Raw genomic sequence first — 22,053 nt, forward strand, 5'->3', positions numbered from 1 at the left:
AGTGTCCCCCCCCACTAACAGGGAGGTCAGGTAGGAAGTATCTCTGCCCTGCATGACAATACCAGCCGACCCCAGCAGGGGGGAGAGCGGCCCCTTTCCTTCTGCCCGGCAGGTGAAGGAGACTGTCTTTTTTTTGGGTTGTTTTGTTTATAAATAACAAAAAAACAAATTAGCAGCAATGTGATGGGTTTGTGTAACTGGTGTGAATGGGGACGTCCGAATGGAAATCTCAGGAAGAGGTTTTACTTTGCACCTAATGATCTGAGGAGGGATCCTGGGGATTAAGGATTAAATACAATGATGAAGTCCAGCACCCCTAGAGGTCAATGCAGGTATAACGCATGAACAGTGACTGTAAACAAGCCTGACAACTTCTGTAACTCTGACCTCACTTTGGGGGTCTCTGGGGACTTTGTGGGCGCTGTAATTTATTAGGCAAGTTTAGCAGCACAGTTTTCCATCAATCATATGATATGCAGCTTACAGCATGATCTAAGATTTAGATCTTGTGGGCTTGTCACTCTTGGTAATATAGGCTGGATGTGAGGTCTGCGTGTCTCTGCCAGTAATATAGGCTGGATGTGAGGTCAGCGTGCCTCTACCCAGTAATATAGGCTGGATGTGAGGTCTGTGTGTCTCTCCCAGTAATATAAGCTGGATGTGAGGTCTGTGCGTCTCTCCCAGTAATATAGGCTGGCTGTTAGGTCTGTGCGTCTCTCCCAGTAATATAGGCTGGATATGAGCTCTGTGTGTCTCAATCCCAGTAATATAGGCTGGATGTGAGGTCTGTGCGTCTTTCCCAGTAATATAAGCTGGATGTGAGGTCTGTGCATCTCTCCCAGTAATATAGGCTGGATGTGAGGTCTGTGTGTCACTCCCAGTACTATAGGCTGGATATGAGGATTGTCTGTGCATCTCTCCCAGTAATATAGGCTGGATGTGAGCTTGGTGTGTATCCAGAGTGCTGCAGTCATAATGAGATAATGTATCAGCACAGCTTTTATCCTGCACTCATTTCATCTTCTTTCCTCCTTACAGCTTGTTTTCTCTTTCCTCAAAGACTGTACATGCTTTTTCTCCTCTCCACATTTTTAAGTCTGTGTACAAATCCTTTGCCTCCCTGCGCTCTCTACCTCTGAGAGAAGGGAAGAGGAGAGCAGTTCGAGCATCAGGACCAGCAGTTGGAGCTTTGATTGATTTATAACATTTTTTCTGTCTCACTCAGCTAACTTTAAAGGACTTACAGACTCTCGGCAGCTGTGGAATAATGGAACACTTTTAATGAAAACTATTTACAAAGTTGCTTAACTTTATATTCAGGAAGTAAAGGAAAAAAAACTGTGCTAAGGTGTAACACATGCCTTAAATTTGACTCATGAGAAAATAAAACCTGCTCCAGCAGCCATATATTTGCAGCATTTTCATATGTAAAATATTATGCACGACCCGGTTCCCAGACCCACTGTCGGCTTTTGGCAAAATTACGACTTTTTTTTAACCCATTACTACATGTGCGCCATTTGTGCTTTCAGTTCCTTGCCTCTGCATGTCGTCATTGAATAGATACGCTCTGAAACTGCAAGTCCATCCTGACATAATACTTCTCACAGATGAGAGTTTGTTACAATGTATCATTGCAGACAAAACACCAACAAGCCATAGGGACAATAGAGAGATTTGGCTCCCAGAGGATTGTCTGGACTGGATGCAAATGTAGCGACCTCTCAGCTGTGAGATATAAGGTCAGGACTGAATGGCGTTTCTACATTTATAAGATCTGTGCATGCTGTCAATGAATAGAAACCACTCACGCCTCATTAGTCTGAATTCAATCTGTAAGTTGCATTTTCAAAAACACCCCCCCCGGCCTCCAAAAAAATGGCTGTGCTGACTGTGCGCTGGCGACAGGTGGTCCCGCGGAGCAGGGCAGGGGGCTTGTATTTTCAGATGACAAGCAGGTGAGAGCAGCGGGACATTTCTTGCATTCAGCAGGGGAAAGTATTTTCAGAGTACAGAAACGGAAATGTCCCTTTAAGGCCAAAGCTCTGAAAAGTAAAGCAAAGTTCAGAGCGATGAGGCTAAATGGGTAAAAGCTCCGCCGCTAGTCGCCCACGTAGGGTGAGGGTCCCGCAGCCGGATAATGGACTGATGCATGTGCCGTAAAGCAAATCTCTAACTGCTGTTATCAGAAGTTCAGGAAAGATGGCCATCCCAAATATCACCAAAATTCTACAAATCAGAATAATAAAAAAAGAAGCACAAATCTGTTACAATGTGTCAGTGCAGGATAAATGTATCAAACACTGTTTAGGGCGCAGATGATTTTTTAGACTGGATACAACGCTCCGCTGTCAGCAGGGTGAGGTCTCCGTTTTCACACTCACGGACAGCAGAGATCTTGAAAATGGTCGCACAGAAATCGGAGTTATAGAAATATTCAGTGATTATGGTACATTGTTTTTCCTGACACCTGAATGTTCTGCATTAAGAAATCGCTTTATGTGATGTACCGGGAACGTCTGCACGCCGCCGTCCTGGGGCTAAATGTTCTGCGAGAGAGAAGTATAATCCACCGGTGGTAAAAAGGAACAAATCGCCACCTGGACAAGGGGAAAAAACAAAAATGTGTGACTGATATGAGGATAAATGACAGCGAGCTACAGATGAGGCATCACTTTACAAAATGGTAATATTCAGCACAGGCTGCAGAAGTACACTGGAACTAGCCCTTTAATAGCCACTTTTTTTTAGTTTTTTTTTTTTTTTCCTCCAACAACAAAAAAAAAAATTTATTTTTTTTTTACCATGGTGGGATGGTTATTTCAATATATGACATATATTGATGACCCATTCTAAGTCCTGGGTCGCCCAACTAATATAGGAAGGGGAGCGACATCCTGCACCCCCAGCGATCAACTGCAGCTCCAACAGCCAGATGCATCCTGTGAACACAGGCAGGACAGCGCCGTACAGAATGTAGTGGCCGTTCCCTGGTACTGCAGCTCAGTTCCTACAGAATTGAATGGGAGCTGAGCTGCAGTACCTGAGACTGGCCACTACACAGTGCTATCCCGCCTCATACACTGTGAACAACCGACCAGCGCAGGAGCTTTAACAGCCGATCGGTGGGAGTGCCGGGAGTTTGGCCACCACAGATCCGATAATTGCTGACCTATATCCTGTGGATAGCGCATCAATATTAAAACCCCTTTAAAAGGTTTTACTATAAAGAAGCCCAGAATCATTTCTTAGCCCTCTATAAAACTCTGGTAAGCTCCAGGGTGGGGGCAGGGTGCAATTACATTCAGTGCACTCACTTTCAGCCGATGCGCTGCCGCTTCTTTCTTTTTCTCACTTCGCAAACTAAGAGAAAATAGAAATAATTACACAACGTCTCATCCTCTGGGCAAACTGCATCTGATGTATCTCTGTATACAGGGAGCTCCCCCTAGTGGTGGCTGCAGACAGGATCTCATCCTGTATCTCTGTATACAGGGAGCTCCCCCTAGTGGTGGCTGCAGACAGGATCTCATCCTGTATCTCTGTATACAGGGAGCTCCCCCTAGTGGTGGCTGCAGACAGAATCTCATCCTGTATCTCTGTATACAGGGAGCTCCCCCTAGTGGTGGCTGCAGACAGAATCTCATCCTGTATCTCTGTATACAGGGAGCTCCCCCTAGTGGTGGCTGCAGACAGAATCTTATCCTGTATCTCTGTATACAGGGAGCTCCCCCTAGTGGTGGCTGCAGACAGAATCTCATCCTGTATCTCTGTATACAGGGAGCTCCCCCTAGTGGTGGCTGCAGACAGAATCTCATCCTGTATCTCTGTATACAGGGAGCTCCCCCTAGTGGTGGCTGCAGACAGAATCTCATCCTGTATCTCTGTATACAGGGAGCTCCCCCTAGTGGTGGCTGCAGACAGAATCTTATCCTGTATCTCTGTATACAGGGAGCTCCCCCTAGTGGTGGCTGCAGACAGGATCTTATCCTGTATCCCTGTATACAGGGAGCTCCCCCTAGTGGTGGCTGCAGACAGAATTTTATGAATCTCTACATGCGGAGAGTTTGAAACTTGTATCTGGAATATATATATATATATATATATATATATTACAGACCAAAAGTTTGGACACACCTTCTCATTTAAAGATTTTTCTGTATTTTCATGACTATGCAAATTGTACATTCACACTGAAGGCATCAAAACTATGAACTAACACATGTGGAATTATATACTTAACAAAAAAGTGTGAAACAACTGAAAATATGTCTTATATTCTAGGTTCTTCAAAGTAGCCACCTTTTGCTTTGATGACTGCTTTGCACACTCTTGGCATTCTCTTGATGAGCTTCAAGAGGTAGTCACCGGAAATGGTTTTCACTTCACAGGTGTGCCCTGTCAGGTTTAATAAGTGGGATTTCTTGCCTTATAAATGGGGTTGGGACCATCAGTTGTGTTGTGCAGAAGTCTGGTGGATACACAGCTGATAGTCCTACTGAATAGACTGTTAGAATTTGTATTATGGCAAGAAAAAAGCAGCTAAGTAAAGAAAAACGAGTGGCCATCATTACTTTAAGAAATGAAGGTCAGTCAGTCCGAAAAATTGGGAAAACTTTGAAAGTGTCCCCAAGTGCAGTTGCAAAAACCATCAAGCGCTACAAAGAAACTGGCTCACATGAGGACCGCCCCAGGAAAGGAAGACCAAGAGTCACCTCTGCTTCTGAGGATAAGTTTATCCGAGTCACCAGCCTCAGAAATCGCAGGTTAACAGCAGCTCAGATTAGAGACCAGGTCAATGCCACACAGAGTTCTAGCAGCAGACACATCTCTTCAACAACTGTTAAGAGGAGACTTTGTGCAGCAGGCCTTCATGGTAAAATAGCTGCTAGGAAACCACTGCTAAGGACAGGCAACAAGCAGAAGAGACTTGTTTGGGCTAAAGAACACAAGGAATGGACATTAGACCAGTGGAAAACTGTACTTCGGTCTGATGAGTCCAAATTTGAGATCTTTGGTTCCAACCACCATGTCTTTGTGCGACGCAGAAAAGGTGAACGGATGGACTCTACATGCCTGGTTCCCACCGTGAAGCATGGAGGAGGAGGTGTGATGGTGTGGGGGTGCTTTGCTGGTGACACTGCTGGGGATTTATTCAAAATTGAAGGCATACTGAACCAGCATGGCTACCACAGCATCTTGCAGCGGCATGCTATTCCATCCGGTTTGCGTTTAGTTGGACCATCATTTATTTTTCAACAGGACAATGACCCCAAACACCTCCAGGCTGTGTAAGGGCTATTTGACCAAGAAGGAGAGTGATGGGGGGCTACGCCAGATGACCTGGCCTCCACAGTCACCAGACCTGAACCCAACCGAGATGGTTTGGGGTGAGCTGGACCGCAGAGTGAAGGCAAAAGGGCCAACAAATGCTAAGCATCTCTGGGAACTCCTTCAAGATTGTTGGAAGACCATTTCCGGTGACTACCTCTTGAAGCTCATCAAGAGAATGCCAAGAGTGTGCAAAGCAGTCATCAAAGCAAAAGGTGGCTACTTTGAAGAACCTAGAATATAAGACATATTTTCAGTTGTTTCACACTTTTTTGTTAAGTATATAATTCCACATGTGTTAATTCATAGTTTTGATGCCTTCAGTGTGAATGTACAATTTTCATAGTCAAGAAAATACAGGAAAATCTTTAAATGAGAAGGTGTGTCCAAACTTTTGGTCTGTACTGTATATATATATATATATATATATATATATATATATATATATATATATATATATATATATATATATATATATATATATATATATAACTAAATACAGAGTTTTTAGCTTATTTACATGAACACAGAAGAAGCATTTTAACTACAAACTCTGCCACATCTCTATATATCATTTCCTGTTTGTTTTTTTAAGGGGAAAATGTCTTTCAATATTAGAAAGTCTTGGCTGTATGGGCAATAAAGTTATATTTTCCACATAATCCAAAAATGTAGAGAAAATTTTTTTTTTTTTTTTTTAGACTGGAGCAAAATCAGCAGAAACTCGCACAACGAGGTCATAATTTGTAATGAATTCTATGCGGATCCTACAAATAGGAAACGTGCTGATGTCCATGAAAACTCGCTGCCCCGTATGACATCCAGGAATGAAGGACACATGAACTTTTCCACAGTAAATTGGACACAGAGAAATGTAAATCTTTCCTGAATCTTCCTCTGGGGCCTCACATGACCGAGTGATGAGAAAGCTCCTTTGTGTATGTGAGTAACGCAAAAACACGGAGACCAACAAGACTGATTTCAATTCTGATGGGAAACTTTGTGTCTATGACTGCTTACACACAGAACGAGTCAGTCCAAAGTACAACTCTCCCCCAAATAATAATCTTATTGAAGTAGTGGAAAACCCCTTTAAGGGCTTTACTATAACTCTAAAATGGCCCTGGTTAAAAAAAACAGCTAAACAAACAATAATGCTGGAAGTACATTCCCTTGTAAAGTTGTCACTCAGGTTGTCTTGCATCATGACTTTGGTGCTATTTTCATGTGAACTAGTTGGACATCTTTTTCTACAATAGTAAAATATATACAGATCAGCCGACCTTGAGGGCCCCAGTGACGGAAAGCCGCTGACCTCGAGGGACCCAGTGACACAATTCTAGCCTTAGATCATCACCCCGTGTAAAGATGCTACTGATCTGCCAATTAACAAGTAAAACGCTCCAGTTTTGTCAACTAATTGGTTTGTTCATGCTGGATATTTTCACCAGTACATCGCTCTGTATAACCAGGGAATGTGTGGCTGACAAGATGCAAGTTTTATGGGTACAGAACGATCGTGTGAACAATTGTTCTGCCCATACAGTTTGGGTTGGGACATTAAACGGTGGCTGTTCAAGGTCACAATTCGGGTCTTAAGTAGCAGCAGTTTTTGAACACAAGAGATAGAAAGACGACTGAAGGAACAGCAGCTGACCCCCAATCCAGGCAGCCATCGAAATGTCCCCAGGACAGTTTTTCCCCAGCTTTGGAGCCATACAGTAACGCCCCTTAGGCCTTCATTACTGAAAGTCTATATTTTATTGAGGAAGCTGCTAAAGTCGCCTTCCCCATAACAGCCATGGCGGCTTGCTAACCCCGGACTGCTTTTTTTTTCTCCCTTGACCTTTAAAATGTTTTTCTAGCCCATACAGAGAAGGACAGAGGTCTCGTGAATTGTGGCGAAAGCTTTTCTTTTCAGCTCTTACTCAGAACTTTCGTTTTCTTCATCTCCGATTTAAGATCCAACGTTCCGGAATCCAATCCAAAGAGGTTTCCCAGCTCTCTGCTGCCCTCTGCAGCCTAGAAGAGGAAAAACACACAACAGTCACATTACTGGACCAGCAGAGAGACAACGGCAATGAGAGCAATGGCATTCCAAGCCAAAAGACTGGCGTTAGGGGAGGAAATAAAACACCCAAATACATGAAGAAAAAAAATAGTTATATGTATGTTCTGCCCTTGTCCGTGTAGGTTTTCCCGGATTCCTGCCACACGCCAAAGACATACTGATGGGGAATATAGACTATGAGCCCCAATGGGGACAGTGATAATGATGTCTGTACAGTGCTGGGGAGATGATGGCGCTTTATTTCATTTAAATAGTAAAAACAAAAATAAATTGGTTAATTACTGTAGAGACCCGTAGAACAGAATTTGTATTGCAAAATTAAATAAAAAATGGCTGCATCTTCAAGGGGTTAAAAATGAAATAATAGTGTATAATTATACATAAATGCCAGCGCCGGGTCATAAAGGAGCTGCAGAGCTAGAATAAAAAAATAAATAAATAAAAATTTAAGATGTTGGAAAATATTCTCCCCTCCGGGGCTGTTGTCCCCCTTCCCTTTGGGAGTTTTTTTTCCTACGTCCAGTGCGTTGCCCCCCGCCCCGGTGATCTGGGGCTTTCTCTGCAAGTCCTCGAGTTCATCCACTCTGTAACAAGTGCTAATCTTCAGGGAACAGAACAGATTTCACACTGCGTAAATATTTTCCCCCGGCCCCAGACGTAAAAATGTACAAACCACCCAGCGAGCGGTGCAAGTGTCACACGTGAAATTCATACACGCGCGCTGGCGGCTGCTGCTGTAAATGTCACAGCATGTGTCGCTCACAGCTAAGACGTATTAAAACAGCTTCCTCCTAAATTGGGTAAACAGAAGGACATATGTCCGGAGCACAAAGTCACCGAGCTGCCGACGTCTCAGGCTGGTCCGAGGGGCCCGGGAACGTCATCACGGCGACGAGCAACTCAGCAAATGCTTCCATGTACTGTCAGTTACATCATGTCCTGTTCTCCACTCACATCCAAAGCTGCAAGGAACAAGCTGAAATAAATACTGATCTCCCTGTAACCTGTCTATGGCCTTTACTTGCCGGCCCAGGGACAAGCGGCCGCCCCTCCTGCCCAGGGACAAGCGGCCGCCCCTCCTGCCCAGGGACAAGCGGCCGCCCTCCTTCACAATTAGTATGAAATACGTTTTCCATATTTTGTGTGTAACCCGAGTGTCCTGTAGTGACAAATGTGGGAATTTGCAGATCAACTAAACTGTTATTTTCTTAAATTCACCCAACCAAGCGACCGATGCATTCTCATAGACGACACGAGGTCGCAGTGTGCCAACCTGTAAGTCTGATAGGTGTTGCCTCATTTCCAAAAACTCATTCAGCGAGTCTTCAACTTCTGAAAACAGATGCAAAATTCTGAAATAAAGAAAAAAAAAATAAAATGATATAATATCAGAAAAAAAAGTCCATTTAAATCCGTGTCTACATTTTTTCCTTTTAAAGTTGCTTCAAAGCATTTTAAAGGGATAATCACAAAACAACAAGCAATCTCCTTGTCCATTGGATTGAGGAGAACTTTGTGATTGCAGGTGGTCTGACTGCTGGGAGCTTCAGGGATCACAAGATCGCAGCCCCGTCAGGACCGCGGTGGAGGTCTGCATGAGAGACCCCTGCTCCATTCATCGTCTATAGGACAGTCGAGTGCAGCACTAGACGAATGCACCTCCACTGAGTTCAAGATGGAGCTGCAGACCCCTGATCTCGGGATCTCTGAGGGTCCCAAGCACTGGCCAGCAAGTTATCCCCCAGCCTAAACATAGGGAACAACTTTTTAAATAAGAAAGTTAAAAATTATTATAGCGTCATTTATTCCATGGCACTTTACACATGATAGGGGTATAATAATAAAAAACAAGTACAATAATCTTAGACAACACAAGTCGGCGACTGGTACAGGAGGAGCGAGGACCCTGCCCACGAGGGCTCACAGTCTACAAGACATGGGTGAGGATACAGTAGGTGAGGGTAGAGCTGGTCATGCAGCAGTATGGTGGAGCGGTGGTTACTGCAGGTTGCAGGCTTGTTGGAAGTGGTGGGTCTTCAGGTTCCTTTTGATGGTTTCCACGTTCGGCGAGAGTCTGATGTGTTGGGGTAGAGAGTTCCAGAGTAGGGGGGTATGCGCGGGAGAAATCTTGTATGCGATTGTGGGAGGAGGAGATAAGAGGGGAGTAGAGAAGGAGATCCTGTGAGGATCGGAGGTTGCATGCGGGTATGTACCGGGAGACTAGGTCACAGATATATGGGGGAGACAGGTTGTGGATGGCTTTGTATGCCATGGTTAGGGTTTTGAACTGGAGTCTCTGGGCAATGGGGAGCCAGTGAAGGGATTGACAGAGGCGAGGCCGGGGAATAGCGGGGGGACAGGTTGATTAGTCGAGCAGCACAGTTTATGATGGATACGAGGGGTGCGAGAGTGTTGGAAGGGAGGCCACAGAGCAGGAGGTTGCAGTAGTCGAGGCGGGAGATGATGAGGGCGTGCACTAGTGTTTTTGCAGATTCATGGTTGAGGAATGTGCGGATCCGGGAGATATTTTTGAGTTGGAGTCGGCAGGAAGTGGAAAGGGCTTGGATATGTAGTTTGAAGGAGAGATCAGAGTCCAGGGTTACCCCAAGGCAGCGAGCCTGAGGGACTGGGGAGAGTAGACAGCCATTGACATTGATAGATAGGTCAGATGAGGGCGTTGAGTGAGATGGCGGAAAGATGATGAATTCAGTTTTATCCATATTAAGTTTTAGAAATCTAGCAGAGAAGAAGGATGAAATAGCAGACAGACATTGTGGGATTTTGGTTAGTAGGGAGGAGATATCGGGTCCAGAGAGGTAGATCTGTGTGTCGTCAGCATAGAGGTGATACTGAAAGCCGGGAGACTATGAGCTGTCCCAGGCCAAAAGGTGTAGATGGAGAAGAGCAGAGGTCCTAGGACTGAACCTTCCCACAATTCGGATGAATTTCAGCAACTACTCCTTTTGTTCTCCAGGAGATCAGCTGCAGCCACAGATGTCTGATTGGTTGCTGAGCGGAGATTGATCTGAGAAGCGATGAGCGGATCGGGGCGTCCTGACGGCGGGAGGTGGTCACAGCGTCTGGCCGTACTGGGATTTTGTCGAGCGCCTGTGCCCCTTCAATCGGCCGTCCCCAGGATCCCTCCCTCCGTCTCTTACAATAAGAATAACAGTATTAAGTTGTAAATGGATCTTGAAGGCTGGAAACTGAAGCCGGCTGCCGGCGGATCCTCCCATTCGGATCCCACAGAAGGGCTGATTACAAGTGGCATTTACCAGGCACTTAAGTTGCTGTTTACTGCATTCCCGTGGCTGCAACAGATGTCTGCCAAGAGAGGAAATGTCAGCGTCGCCGTATTATACAAGATGTAAATTGCCTCGGGGCTGGAAAGTTCACAGGGAATAGCTGAATTTGTGTTATCTTACGCTGCAGAATGCTATACGCCTCAATGGTGGCTCATTCCAAGTGATGTTTAAATACTTGTCCCTCCTCTCCTCGCCCGTGTATGTTGATGGCCTCCGGGAAATAGATGCCGCGAGTTGTCGCTGACTCCATCATTCACTCCGTGTGTCTGTACGATGCAGGACGTATGTACAGCACCCCATGCTTCCTTTTAAAAGGGGGACGTCCAGTTTGGACAAGATTTATTATAAAGACCCCCTAAGTGGACTCCCAATCCAACCAGATATTTTTTTTTTTTTTTTTTGCATTTTGGCTCTGTCAGTGCAAAGTCATCAGCACCTCTCACCTCTCAATGAGGGAGGCACTGGTTATGACTGTGTGACTTGCAGGTTGCAATGCAGCTCCATTCCCCGCAGTGTTGCAGCTGCACGACTTGAGTCGTGGCCAAACTTACTCTATAGCCCAGGCCTTAATCTGGCAGCCATTGAGACAAGTGCAGGATACCTGCATGCACATGCAAAAAATAAATAAATTATAATATAATATATATATATTTTAGCGTTAGCCATTTTTACCCTAAGTCCTATTAAAATGGTCTATGAAAAAACCCTAAAAAAATAAAGATATCTAAGAGTCACCAAAACAGCTGTTTAGGCACATTAATAAGTTTGTTGGTTTTTTTGGGGACGACAGTGTGTGCACCACCAACAGATCTACGTCAGCCATGATAGAAGGTAGATTTCCGCCATAATTTATACGTGACTTGTGTTACAGAGCGGTCGATAAAGTCCCCCCTTTGCTATAATTCAGTCTGAGTAGACTGGATTTGGCCCAAAATTATAAAGCATCAACTCAGATATGGAGAATAGAATATAACATCCCGTTACCCCAGAGCTCGAGTTACCAAACTTTCCACAGTGGAGACCCCCCCCTCCCATGGTATATACAGGAATATAGGGAGCAGGTAGAAAACAAGGAGTGCAGGTTATTGCTGATTTCCTCAGGGGAAGGGGGGCGCACAATGCAATAACAGCAATCTCTGAACATACCATATGGTCAGAGATAGAGAGTTACAAGTCGGCCATTGCACTAGCTTATATAATGGAAGGGGGTCCGGGCTGTGTGACTCCAGTAAGCAGCTTGTCCAAAAGAAAAAAAAGAAAAGAAAAAAAAGAAAAGAAAAAAAGAAGGAGTTTCCAAAATGTCAGAGCATCATCTGAAGATCCCCCAGTAGAGGAGTAATCGGGTCTTGTAACCTGAAAACCTGCCATTTATCAACTTACTGAGTGCTTTCTTCTGGAGAGCTCTGCCCTCTGCTGGACGTTTTTGGCTCTGCGGCCCCAGGATTGGCGTCATCTGCAAAAAGGAATTGGAGACTAAATCACGTGCAGCATTTTTTTTTTCCTTTATCATTACCTGCGAGGCATTACACGGCATCGGTGCCCTCAGCTGACAGATATACACCGGAGGCTTTACCTTATATACCTTACCGTTTCCATAGGCCTCCGAATAGGAAAAAGGAGCCATACACACATTACACATACATACCCGCTCTCCATAGACACCTGATGCTCATGAATGTCTAGTACTACTAGTCCCAGCATGTCCTGGGAACCACTAACAGAGTTCAGAGGGATGACATGGTGCCTAAATGTACAGACAGGAGGCAGGGGCGGCTGCGATCATTACAGGGAATCGTGCCGCCGCTGCTCTCCTCCGCACCGTCCATGCTTTGCAGCACTAACGACCGTCTGCATCCAGAAAATGAGATTCGGGCGAAATCCATGGGTGCACTTAAGAAAAGTAATCAGACGTCTCTGAGGCATGACTTACAGACTGATAAGCTCAGACGGAGAAGAACAGTTAAACACGCAGCCTGAACAAAGTTTATTAAAACCAATATCATTTACACTTTACATTACCGGCGCCCCCGCTCACCACATGCTGCCCGAATACTGATTGTGCGCCAATGTCTGACTTTCAAAACGAGTCTCTCTAAAGTGAGATATATACAAGTATATAGCAATAAACAGCCAAAGAGGAACACGAGCTAACCGTGCTACTGCCAAAATATTAATTATACTCCGGAGCTGCACTCACTATTCTGCTGGTGCAGTCACTGTGTACATACATTACATTACTGATCCTGTACTGATACTGAGTTACATCCTGTATTATACTCCAGAGCTGCACTCACTATTCTGCTGGTGCAGTCACTGTGTACATACATTACATTACTGATCCTGAGTTACATCTTGTATTATACTCCAGAGCTGCACTCACTATTCTGCTGGTGCAGTCACTGTGTACATACATTACATTACTGATCCTGAGTTACATCTTGTATTATACTCCAGAGCTGCACTCACTATTCTGCTGGTGCAGTCACTGTGTACATACATTACATTACTGATCCTGAGTTACATCCTGTATTATACTCCAGAGCTGCACTCACTATTCTGCTGGTGCAGTCACTGTGTACATACATTACATTACTGATCCCGAGTTACATCCTGTATTATACTCCAGAGCTGCACTCACTATTCTGCTGGTGCAGTCACTGTGTACATACATTACATTACTGATCCTGTACTGATACTGAGTTACATCCTGTATTATACTCCAGAGCTGCACTCACTATTCTGCTGGTGCAGTCACTGTGTACATACATTACATTACTGATCCTGAGTTACATCTTGTATTATACTCCAGAGCTGCACTCACTATTCTGCTGGTGCAGTCACTGTGTACATACATTACATTACTGATCCTGAGTTACATCTTGTATTATACTCCAGAGCTGCACTCACTATTCTGCTGGTGCAGTCACTGTGTACATACATTACATTACTGATCCTGAGTTACATCCTGTATTATACTCCAGAGCTGCACTCACTATTCTGCTGGTGCAGTCACTGTGTACATACATTACATTACTGATCCCGAGTTACATCCTGTATTATACTCCAGAGCTGCACTCACTATTCTGCTGGTGCAGTCACTGTGTACATACATTACATTACTGATCCTGAGTTACATCCTGTATTATACTCCAGAGCTGCACTCACTATTCTGCTGGTGCAGTCACTGTAGGAGTGACCTTGACTTACTTTGTATTTTTCGCTCCCCAGCTTCTGCCGCTGCTCGTTGTTTGGAGGCGGATGAGGGGCTCATTTGACGGGTCCCAGTAAGTGGAGAGTAATGGCTGGGGTCATGATCTGCATTAACCCTTGACGTGTTATTCTGCAGGTAAGAGAGATGTGAAGGACAAGTCGATCACCTCGATTCCTCCCCCCCTTAGTTTAACCACTTGGCGACATCGGCCATACATGTACGGGGCTGATCTGTGCACATATTGTATGGAGCGGATGCGCTGCAATGTTACAGTATTTCAGTCAATCATATAAGAAAGTTATAATAATAATTATAAAGTTCATATCACCCTCTACCTCCGCCCCCCCCCCCCCCAAAAAAAAAAAAAAGTTAAATATTTGACATCGCTGTAATTTTCTTAACTAGTAAAGTGTTAAAATATTTATCTCATACGATGAACACTGAAAAGAAAAAAGAATTAAAGGGCAAATCACTTTTTATTTTTGTTATTTCACATCCCCCCAAAAAAATGGAATGAAAAGATAGAAACTTGCAGGGACACCGAAATATTATCAAGAACTACAGCTCGTCCGGCAAAAAGCAAACACTGATGCAAAATTATCAATGACGACTGAAGCAGAGTTTTTTTCGGAGCAAAATTTTATTTTTTGTAAAGCGGTTATACCAAATTCAGTAATTATTGCCTAGCCATGGGATAGGGGATGACTTCCTGATCACTGGGGGTCTGACCGCTGGGACCCTCACCAATTAAGTGCAACTCCCGCTCCATTCATTCTCCATGGGGTCGCCGGAGATGGCTGAGCATAGGATCCGGCTGGTCTTCTCCATTCATTCTCTATGGGGACGCCAGAGATGGCTGAGCACAGAGTCCAGCAGGTCTTCTCCATTCATTCTCTATGGGGCGGCCAAAGATGGCTGAGCGCAGGATCCGGCTGGTCTTCTCCATTCATTCTCTATGGGGCGGCCAAAGATGGCTGAGCACAGAGTCGAGCTGGTCTTCTCCATTCATTCTCTATGGGGCGGCCAAAGATGGCTGAGCGCAGGATCCGGCTGGTCTTCTCCATTCATTCTCTATGGGGCCGCTGAAGATGGCTGAGCACAGAGTCCAGCTGGTCTTCTCCATTCATTCTCTATGGGGTCGCCGGAGATGGCCGAGCGTAGGATCCGGCTGGTCTTCTCCATTCATTCTCTATGGGGACGCCAGAGATGGCCGAGCGCAGGATCCGGCTGGTCTTCTCCATTCATTCTCTATGGGGACGCCAGAGATGGCCGAGCGCAGGATCCGGCTGGTCTTCTCCATTCATTCTCTATGGGGACGCCAGAGATGGCCGAGCGTAGGATCCGGCTGGTCTTCTCCATTCATTCTCTATGGGGACGCCAGAGATGGCCGAGCGCAGGATCCGGCTGGTCTTCTCCATGGGGACGCCAGAGATGGCCGAGCGTAGGATCCGGCTGGTCTTCTCCATTCATTCTCTATGGGGACGCCAGAGATGGCCGAGCGCAGGATCCGGCTGGTCTTCTCCATTCATTCTCTATGGGGACGCCAGAGATGGCCGAGCGCAGGATCCGGCTGGTCTTCTCCATTCATTCCTTATGGGAGTGCTGAAGACCAGCCGGACGCTACGCTGAGCCATCAACAGCAGCCCCATAGAGAATGAATGGAGAGGTGGTATGCTTGATTGGACACCGCTCCATGGTTCTCTTGATTGGTGAGTGTTCCAGCGGTCAGACCCCCAGAGATCAGGAACATATCCCCTGTCCCATGGATATGGGAATAATTTCTAAACTTGGTACAACCCCCTTTAAGTGATGAAACCAAAAAAAAATCCAGCAGTACAAAGTTGGTCTCACTCTAAATGGATTGACCCGTAGTTACAAGTCACTTTTCCCGCAAAATAAAAAAAGCGGTGAAATTTCAGTTTTACACTTCTTTTTTAGATTTATTTATTTTTAGAATTTTGGTACCGCCCACCGAAAATAGCAGTTTCCAAGTGACTTCTCTTAAGAGTCCAGGGGGAGGTAACAGTCACATGACTTTTCTTGGCTCTGCTCATTGGCCAGATTGGCTCGGAGAGGGGAGGGGTATATTTGCATTTCTCCAGTTGGGTGGAGGATTAGTCTGTAGGACGACGCCGTCACCGTCACGTATATTCCTACTGGCAGGAGGTGCGAGATCTGTGGAGTTCAGTCCTAGTGACAGGTGCCCTTTAAGGAACTATATACATTACAAGTCTCAATAAGATGGAGCGTGTTGGCGCCGGCGGACAGCGTTGCCCGGTTATAGACCTCACGTGCCACCATTATTATCCAGGCTAACACCCGGCGCTGGCATGAGAGGGCCATCATCTAGTATATCATGATACATTTGGCATTGCGGCCGATACATTTGGCACGACGTCGCCGCTTGTGACGGGGATCCGCAAACATAACAGTTATAGTTGAGCTGTATTTTATACGATAGTAATGGCGGCATCATTTATAGGAGCAGTGGTATTTTTATGGCTTAATTATAGCAGATTAGCCGAGGTAAACAATTATGTTCTCCGCAGAAGAATGTCTGTCTGGTTTCCATCTCCCGCTCGCCCGCTCCTAATATGCTGGATGTAACATTATCATAATTCCATATTGTTTGGAGTGGTGGTCGATGACAAGACGGCTGCGGCTGTAATTACACCGCTCAGGGCTGACGGATGACTCCCCTCCAACTTCTAAGGCATTCTCCCTGGAAAAGGACTATGGGGGCCGCACGAGAATACCCCCCCCCCCCCCCGTCTGCTGCATTATTACGGGGGGCGTCCCGTCAACAGCCCTCACACTCGGCCCGTCATCCCCTGCGATGAGGGCATGTTTGCCATGTCAAGCCACTAATATAATCTACACCGATAATGGAGGAGGCAGATATAGCATTAACCCTTAAATGTACCCTGCACAGTTATGGACGCACCTTAATGGTCTCTGACGCTTCCAGACGTAGGGATCGTTTGGCGCTGGAAAAAAATAAATAAATAAATAAGGTGAAAATGGGATCAGGAAAGACTGACGCAGGGCCGGAGAAATCTGCTACATATCCAACATGAGCAATAATGAGAAATAGCAAAAGTCGAAAAAATAAAAAGACACCCCCTCCTGATGTTTACTGGTTACCAGGGCTAGCCTCGCCACCACTGCACAACAGCGCCAGCCCCAGGGAAGCAAGACCCCCCTCATCAACGGCGCCATCCCCAGGGAAGCAAGGCCCCCCCCCCCTTCTACGGCGCCAGCACCTGGGAAGGAAAGCCCCCCTCCCCAACAACGTCAGCCCCCGGGAAGGAAGGCCCCCCTCACCTCTACAATGGCACCAGCCCCCGGGAAGCAAGCCTCCCCCCCCACCTCATGTCACGTGTCTTTTTATTCAATATCACTTTTGCAGAGTGAGAAGGGTCGAACCGTAATATCGGGAGTTTTTCTATGTGGCCTGAAATTCATGTCGGTGCAACCAAAAGGTGGAATATCAGATTTTTCTTTTATGGCGTGCGTCGGGTATCAGAAGATAGAAAACCTTGCACTGAATGGATGACATTTTCCAGGCGTCTGCAGTTCTACTTTCTCAGAAAGTCAATAAAATAAAAAAAACCCAAACCATCTAGTGTGAAAAAGCAAAAAGAGTAAAAAAAAAAAAAAAAAAAAAAAAAAGGGGAGAAAAAAAAGGGGTCCTGGTGGGAAAAGGGCGGCGGCTTCTCAGAGAAATATCATGTGAGGGGACAACGAGTGGTGAGGGTCTCTATTGGATTAGGTTTACCAACATCTCCAAGGGGTCTTATTCCATATGAAGGCACGTACAGCGCCATTTTGGCTGGAACACAAGTGTAAAGTAGAGAAAGATCGCTAAACATTTATTTCCTTATTTTTTGATGGTGTATCCATTAGTCAGACCCCATCACAGTCAATGGATTTCTTGCTTTGAGGATCCATCCAATCCTATTGGTAAAAAAAGGACCATGTGTAATACTTCCTTTCTCCTGTGGGGGCACTGCAGGGAAATTGAACACGTATTGCCGGGTTTCCCTACAGATCACACCTGATACTTGTTGATCAGCTTGTCACAGACAGATATTGATGACCCATCCTGAGGATGGGGGGGGGGGAAATCAGTATCAGATTGGTGGTGGGGGGGGGGGGGGGGAATGTTGTCTGGTCGCCTGCCAATAAACTGTTTGCAGCTGCCATTCATTTAGATGGGAACTGAGGTGCGACGGGCCAAGAACAGACAGTACCCGTGTGGGTACATCTGGCCACTGCCGATAGATGGGGGTGTTGGACCTCAACCAATCTGGTATTTATGACCCAAGTCCTAGACATCCCCTTTAAATTAAATTGAAAGGGTAAAGTGTTCTCTCTCACCATTCTGAAGATCACCGCTTGCTGTCTCTGAATGGAAACAATAGTGACTTACACCTAGAGGCGGAAAACTGTCAGATCTAATCTAAAGGACTTACTCACAGAAGATTGGATACAACTTGTAGCAAGATACGGTACATTATTAGCACCAAGCTCTCGCCTGTTCTCATAGTTTCTACAACGTATCAGTGCAGGTCTGGATGGTCCAGAAAGGTGAGAAGTAAATGACAGTGTTCCCAGTCACTGACAACAATTAGAGTCTTAGAAATATTGCAAAACTGAAAGAATATTTGGAAAGTTGCAGAACTTTCCAAAACACGATGGACACCGCTGCAGAGAGCGACCAGGCGGCCGACGATCGGTCAGGTAAACGCTCATCTTGCAAAAAGCTTTCAAAAAAGACTGAAGACAAAGTTATCTCTGCGTCAGTGACCCTTAAAGTAACCACGCTCCACCATCCACCGGGGAAGACATGCCAAGCGCCCCCTCGCACTTGCCAAAATTTGTTCCCGAGCTGGATGCCCAGCTGTTAATAGCCGAGCTCGGAACGGAGAGCGGAATATTTATAATGCCTTCAATCTCACAGCTGTCACCTAAAGAGCAGACATTAGCATTTTATTACACGGGGGCCCGAATACCGACAGCGAGATCCACTGCAGCGCTGGAAGGAAATGACATGGCCGTGCCGAGACGAAGGGAGATCGGCTCGGACTGATGTGACCAGATTATTACTACTACCGTATGACCCTACTGTATGAAAGAGCCCCCTAGAGTATGCGATAAGAACTTCAGTGGCCAGAGAATAGACCAAAATTGTCACGGCAGAACCTCTTTAAAGTGCACCTATCGCTCAACGTTTTTTTTTTTTCTATATGCTGATGGTCCCGCAGCCTCACGGATCGCTCAAAAGACAACAGAAGTGATCAGCTCAGAACAGTGAATGGGATCAATAAATAGCTTGTGGGTCCGCACACCGATCAGTGCGCTCACTTGTGCAGGAGCTGCGCTCTTCTGTACAGACTGTGCGGTTCTGAGGACTCAGACCCCAACTGATCTACCGCACATTGAAGGCGCCATCACAAATAAAAACCTTCTACATGATCTGAACACCTTAAAGCTAAGGGCCAGTGGATCAATCATGCATTAATATAAATTGCTGTTGGCTCCATCTATGACCACAAAACTACAGCCAGAACACCCGACCCCCCCATAAAAAAAAAAAAAAACACACACACCAGCTACATGAGCAATCCTGCCAGATCAGTACGATCACAGCACTGACGCTCCAAAAACATGTATGGAAAAAGTAATTTTTCTAGGAAATTTATTTCCGTGCAGAGCTGGAATCACAGCTACACTGCTCAGTGCTGCTGTATAATATTCACTGTGCTGCTGGTTCTGAAAATGTGCTACACAGACAGGAATCCCTCATGCCTGTGTGTTGTGTATTGGAGACATAATAGCAGCTGGGCCCCACTCAGTAGCTCAAAGAAAACTGGGAATTCGAGATGGAGTCTGTAGAAGGGAAAATGCAGAACACAAGTCATATAATGGGCAGAAAAAATGTTATTCCTCATGTGCAGACACAGGATGCCTTATTCTGAAGTCACCAGAAATGACAAGTACACTTTAATGAAAATACACTGGAAGCCTCGTACTAAATCTGTTGCCTGTTTAGCTTTTCATCCTAAGAGAAATTTATGAAGATCATCTGGTTATTCAGCTCCCGTACACCGTGGCTCAGTGGTTAGCACTGTTACTTTGCAGATCTGGAGTCCTGGGTCCAAATCCCACCAACGACAACATCTGCAAGGAGTTTGTATGTTCTCCCCATGTTCTTTGGTTTCCTCCCACACTGCAAAGACATCCTGATAGGAATCTAGATTGTGAGCCCCAATGGGGACAGTGATGATTATGTCCATACAGCGCTGTGGAATGTGTTGGAGCTAAATAACTAAGTAAAATAAATCTTGTTACACGTTAGTGAAAGAATCACTTTGGACTCCCATCTGGCCTCTCTTCTGGCAGTTTCCATCTTTTGAAGGCGATCTCAAAAGTGTAGAAGATTTGGTTAAAAAATATTAAAAAAAATAAAATAAATAAAAATCTGTAACAGAGGCCAGGCAGAGTACAAAGTGACAACCACCGGAGCTTCAATCTCAAACTTGTTTCTTGGGGGATATAAATGGAAACTGAACCTCAGACACTTTCTTTCCCTTATTCCAGCTCTTGGCCACTTTAATTTACACTCAGTCGCCAAAATAATATCACATCCTAATAACATATCTGTGCACTTCAGCCCCTTTTGAAAACTGTGTACTTATGTCCAAAGAGTAAAAAACAGAAAGAATAAAAAAAAAAAAGTCTGGTACAAGTCCGGTTATGAATTAGTCGATCATCAAAGATGACATGAATACATTAATAACTATGGACCTACGTGAGCACGGTTTGGGGGTACTTGCCAATGTATGCCAGGAATCCTATGAGAGTAGAACTAGAGGTAACAGGTGAAACTTTCCATGTGCCGTATATTTTGCAGGTATTGTGTAGAGGTCTGGTGCGCACTCAGCCCTGCACAGGAGGGCAGATATAGAGCGGGATCAGAGGCTGATATATTTTCTAGTGGAAACCGCGTCAGGAAAGGCTCTTTTAGACTATGTTCACACATTATGTTAATGCAGTGGTTTTGTTTAATGCAAATTTTCAGCTGCGTTTTACAGTACCAGCAAAGTCTTGAGATGTCAGAAATCTCATGCACACATCTTGTTGTTTCTTTCCTGACTGTTTTGTCAAAGAGCTGCGTTTTTGCAAAATGCATCATGTCACTTTGAGTGTTATTGCAGCATTTCTCACCCATAGAAAGCAATGCATAATAGAAAAACGCAGCAAAAAACACAGGTATCAGGTTTTTGCTGTGTTCTTGGTGCCAAAACCTGATGAAGTTGAATCAGGTTATTCTTTTTTATGTACTAAACTTTATCAGCGTGTTCAAGAGACAAATGTACCATGACAAAAACACTGCAAAAAAACGAGAGGCAAAAACCTGCTTTTTTGACGTGGCTTCTTTACGGTCAAGAGAGCAGGTTTTGCCTGCGGAGAAAAATGCATAAAAACGCAACGTGTGAACAGTCTTAGGGAGTTTTTGGAAGAGTTTTTCCATTTCCTGAAGTTTTATTTTGCCCTTTGATCGGCCGGCGCCTCGTCTGGAACGCTTTCCATCAGTGACTTTATTTTGTCACACTCGGTGTTTTGGCAAAATCTCTTCCAGAAAAAAAAAAAAACCAAACATGTGAACAGCAAAGTTTATTAACATGAGAAGAGTTTGAGGGATTTTTTTCAGGCATCTTCTGGATCAGATCAGCCCCAAAATCATCTCCAAAAACAGTTGGAAAAATTTCTATTCATTTCTACAGGAAAATCGTTTGCTGCTCACATAGAAGTTTTTTTATTTTATTTTTTAGCTTTTTTCTGTCTTCAGATAATGAAAAACACCTGGTGAAGGAAAAAGAAAAAGTGCAGGTGACTCCTTAGAAGCTGCTCCGATGCTGGGAGTTGTAGTCATGGCAGTAATTAGGGTGAAAGCCCCGAGAGCAGGAGGCGGCTCCTCCCGCTGCCAGCGGAGCCCGGACAGCTGACACCAACCCCCAGTACTCACGGCATCCTGTCACTGCTCCAGCAAACCGTCCGTCCAAGTCTGACACTGGCGCCGTGTGCGTCTCTAAACCCTTCCCCCCGGAACCCATGTCAGGCTACAGGGT

General features: G+C 45.2%; 1 protein-coding gene across 1 annotated transcript; it reads right to left on the reverse strand.

Annotated features, from left to right (window-relative positions):
* Positions 1–1,258: 1,258 nt before the first annotated feature.
* On the reverse strand, positions 1,259–22,048 carry ITGB3BP (integrin subunit beta 3 binding protein). Its single transcript, XM_073643815.1, has 8 exons — positions 21,951–22,048; positions 16,863–16,905; positions 13,915–14,047; positions 12,088–12,160; positions 8,676–8,754; positions 7,260–7,353; positions 3,318–3,363; positions 1,259–2,600 (listed from the first exon to the last, which is right to left on the reverse strand). The coding sequence occupies exons 1-7, from the start codon at positions 21,953–21,955 to the stop codon at positions 3,320–3,322; spliced, it is 471 nt and encodes a 156-aa protein (XP_073499916.1). The 5' UTR covers positions 21,956–22,048; the 3' UTR covers positions 1,259–2,600; positions 3,318–3,319.
* Between the last annotated feature and the right edge of the window lie 5 nt (positions 22,049–22,053).

This window comes from Phyllobates terribilis, unplaced genomic scaffold (genome assembly GCF_046119375.1).
Source record: "Phyllobates terribilis strain yellow unplaced genomic scaffold, ASM4611937v1 Scaffold_8__6_contigs__length_399053987, whole genome shotgun sequence".
NCBI classification, from domain to species: domain Eukaryota; kingdom Metazoa; phylum Chordata; class Amphibia; order Anura; family Dendrobatidae; genus Phyllobates; species Phyllobates terribilis.

What these genes read in the sequence shown, in the direction of transcription:
- ITGB3BP (XM_073643815.1), bottom strand. An exon ending in TCTCCAGAAGAAAGCACTCA is followed by an intron (nt 8,755 to 12,087) that starts GTAAGTTGATAA and finishes TCTTTATTTCAG; the next exon opens with AATTTTGCATCTGTTTTCAG. An exon ending in GAAGAAAACGAAAGTTCTGA is followed by an intron (nt 3,364 to 7,259) that starts GTAAGAGCTGAA and finishes ATTTTCTCTTAG; the next exon opens with TTTGCGAAGTGAGAAAAAGA.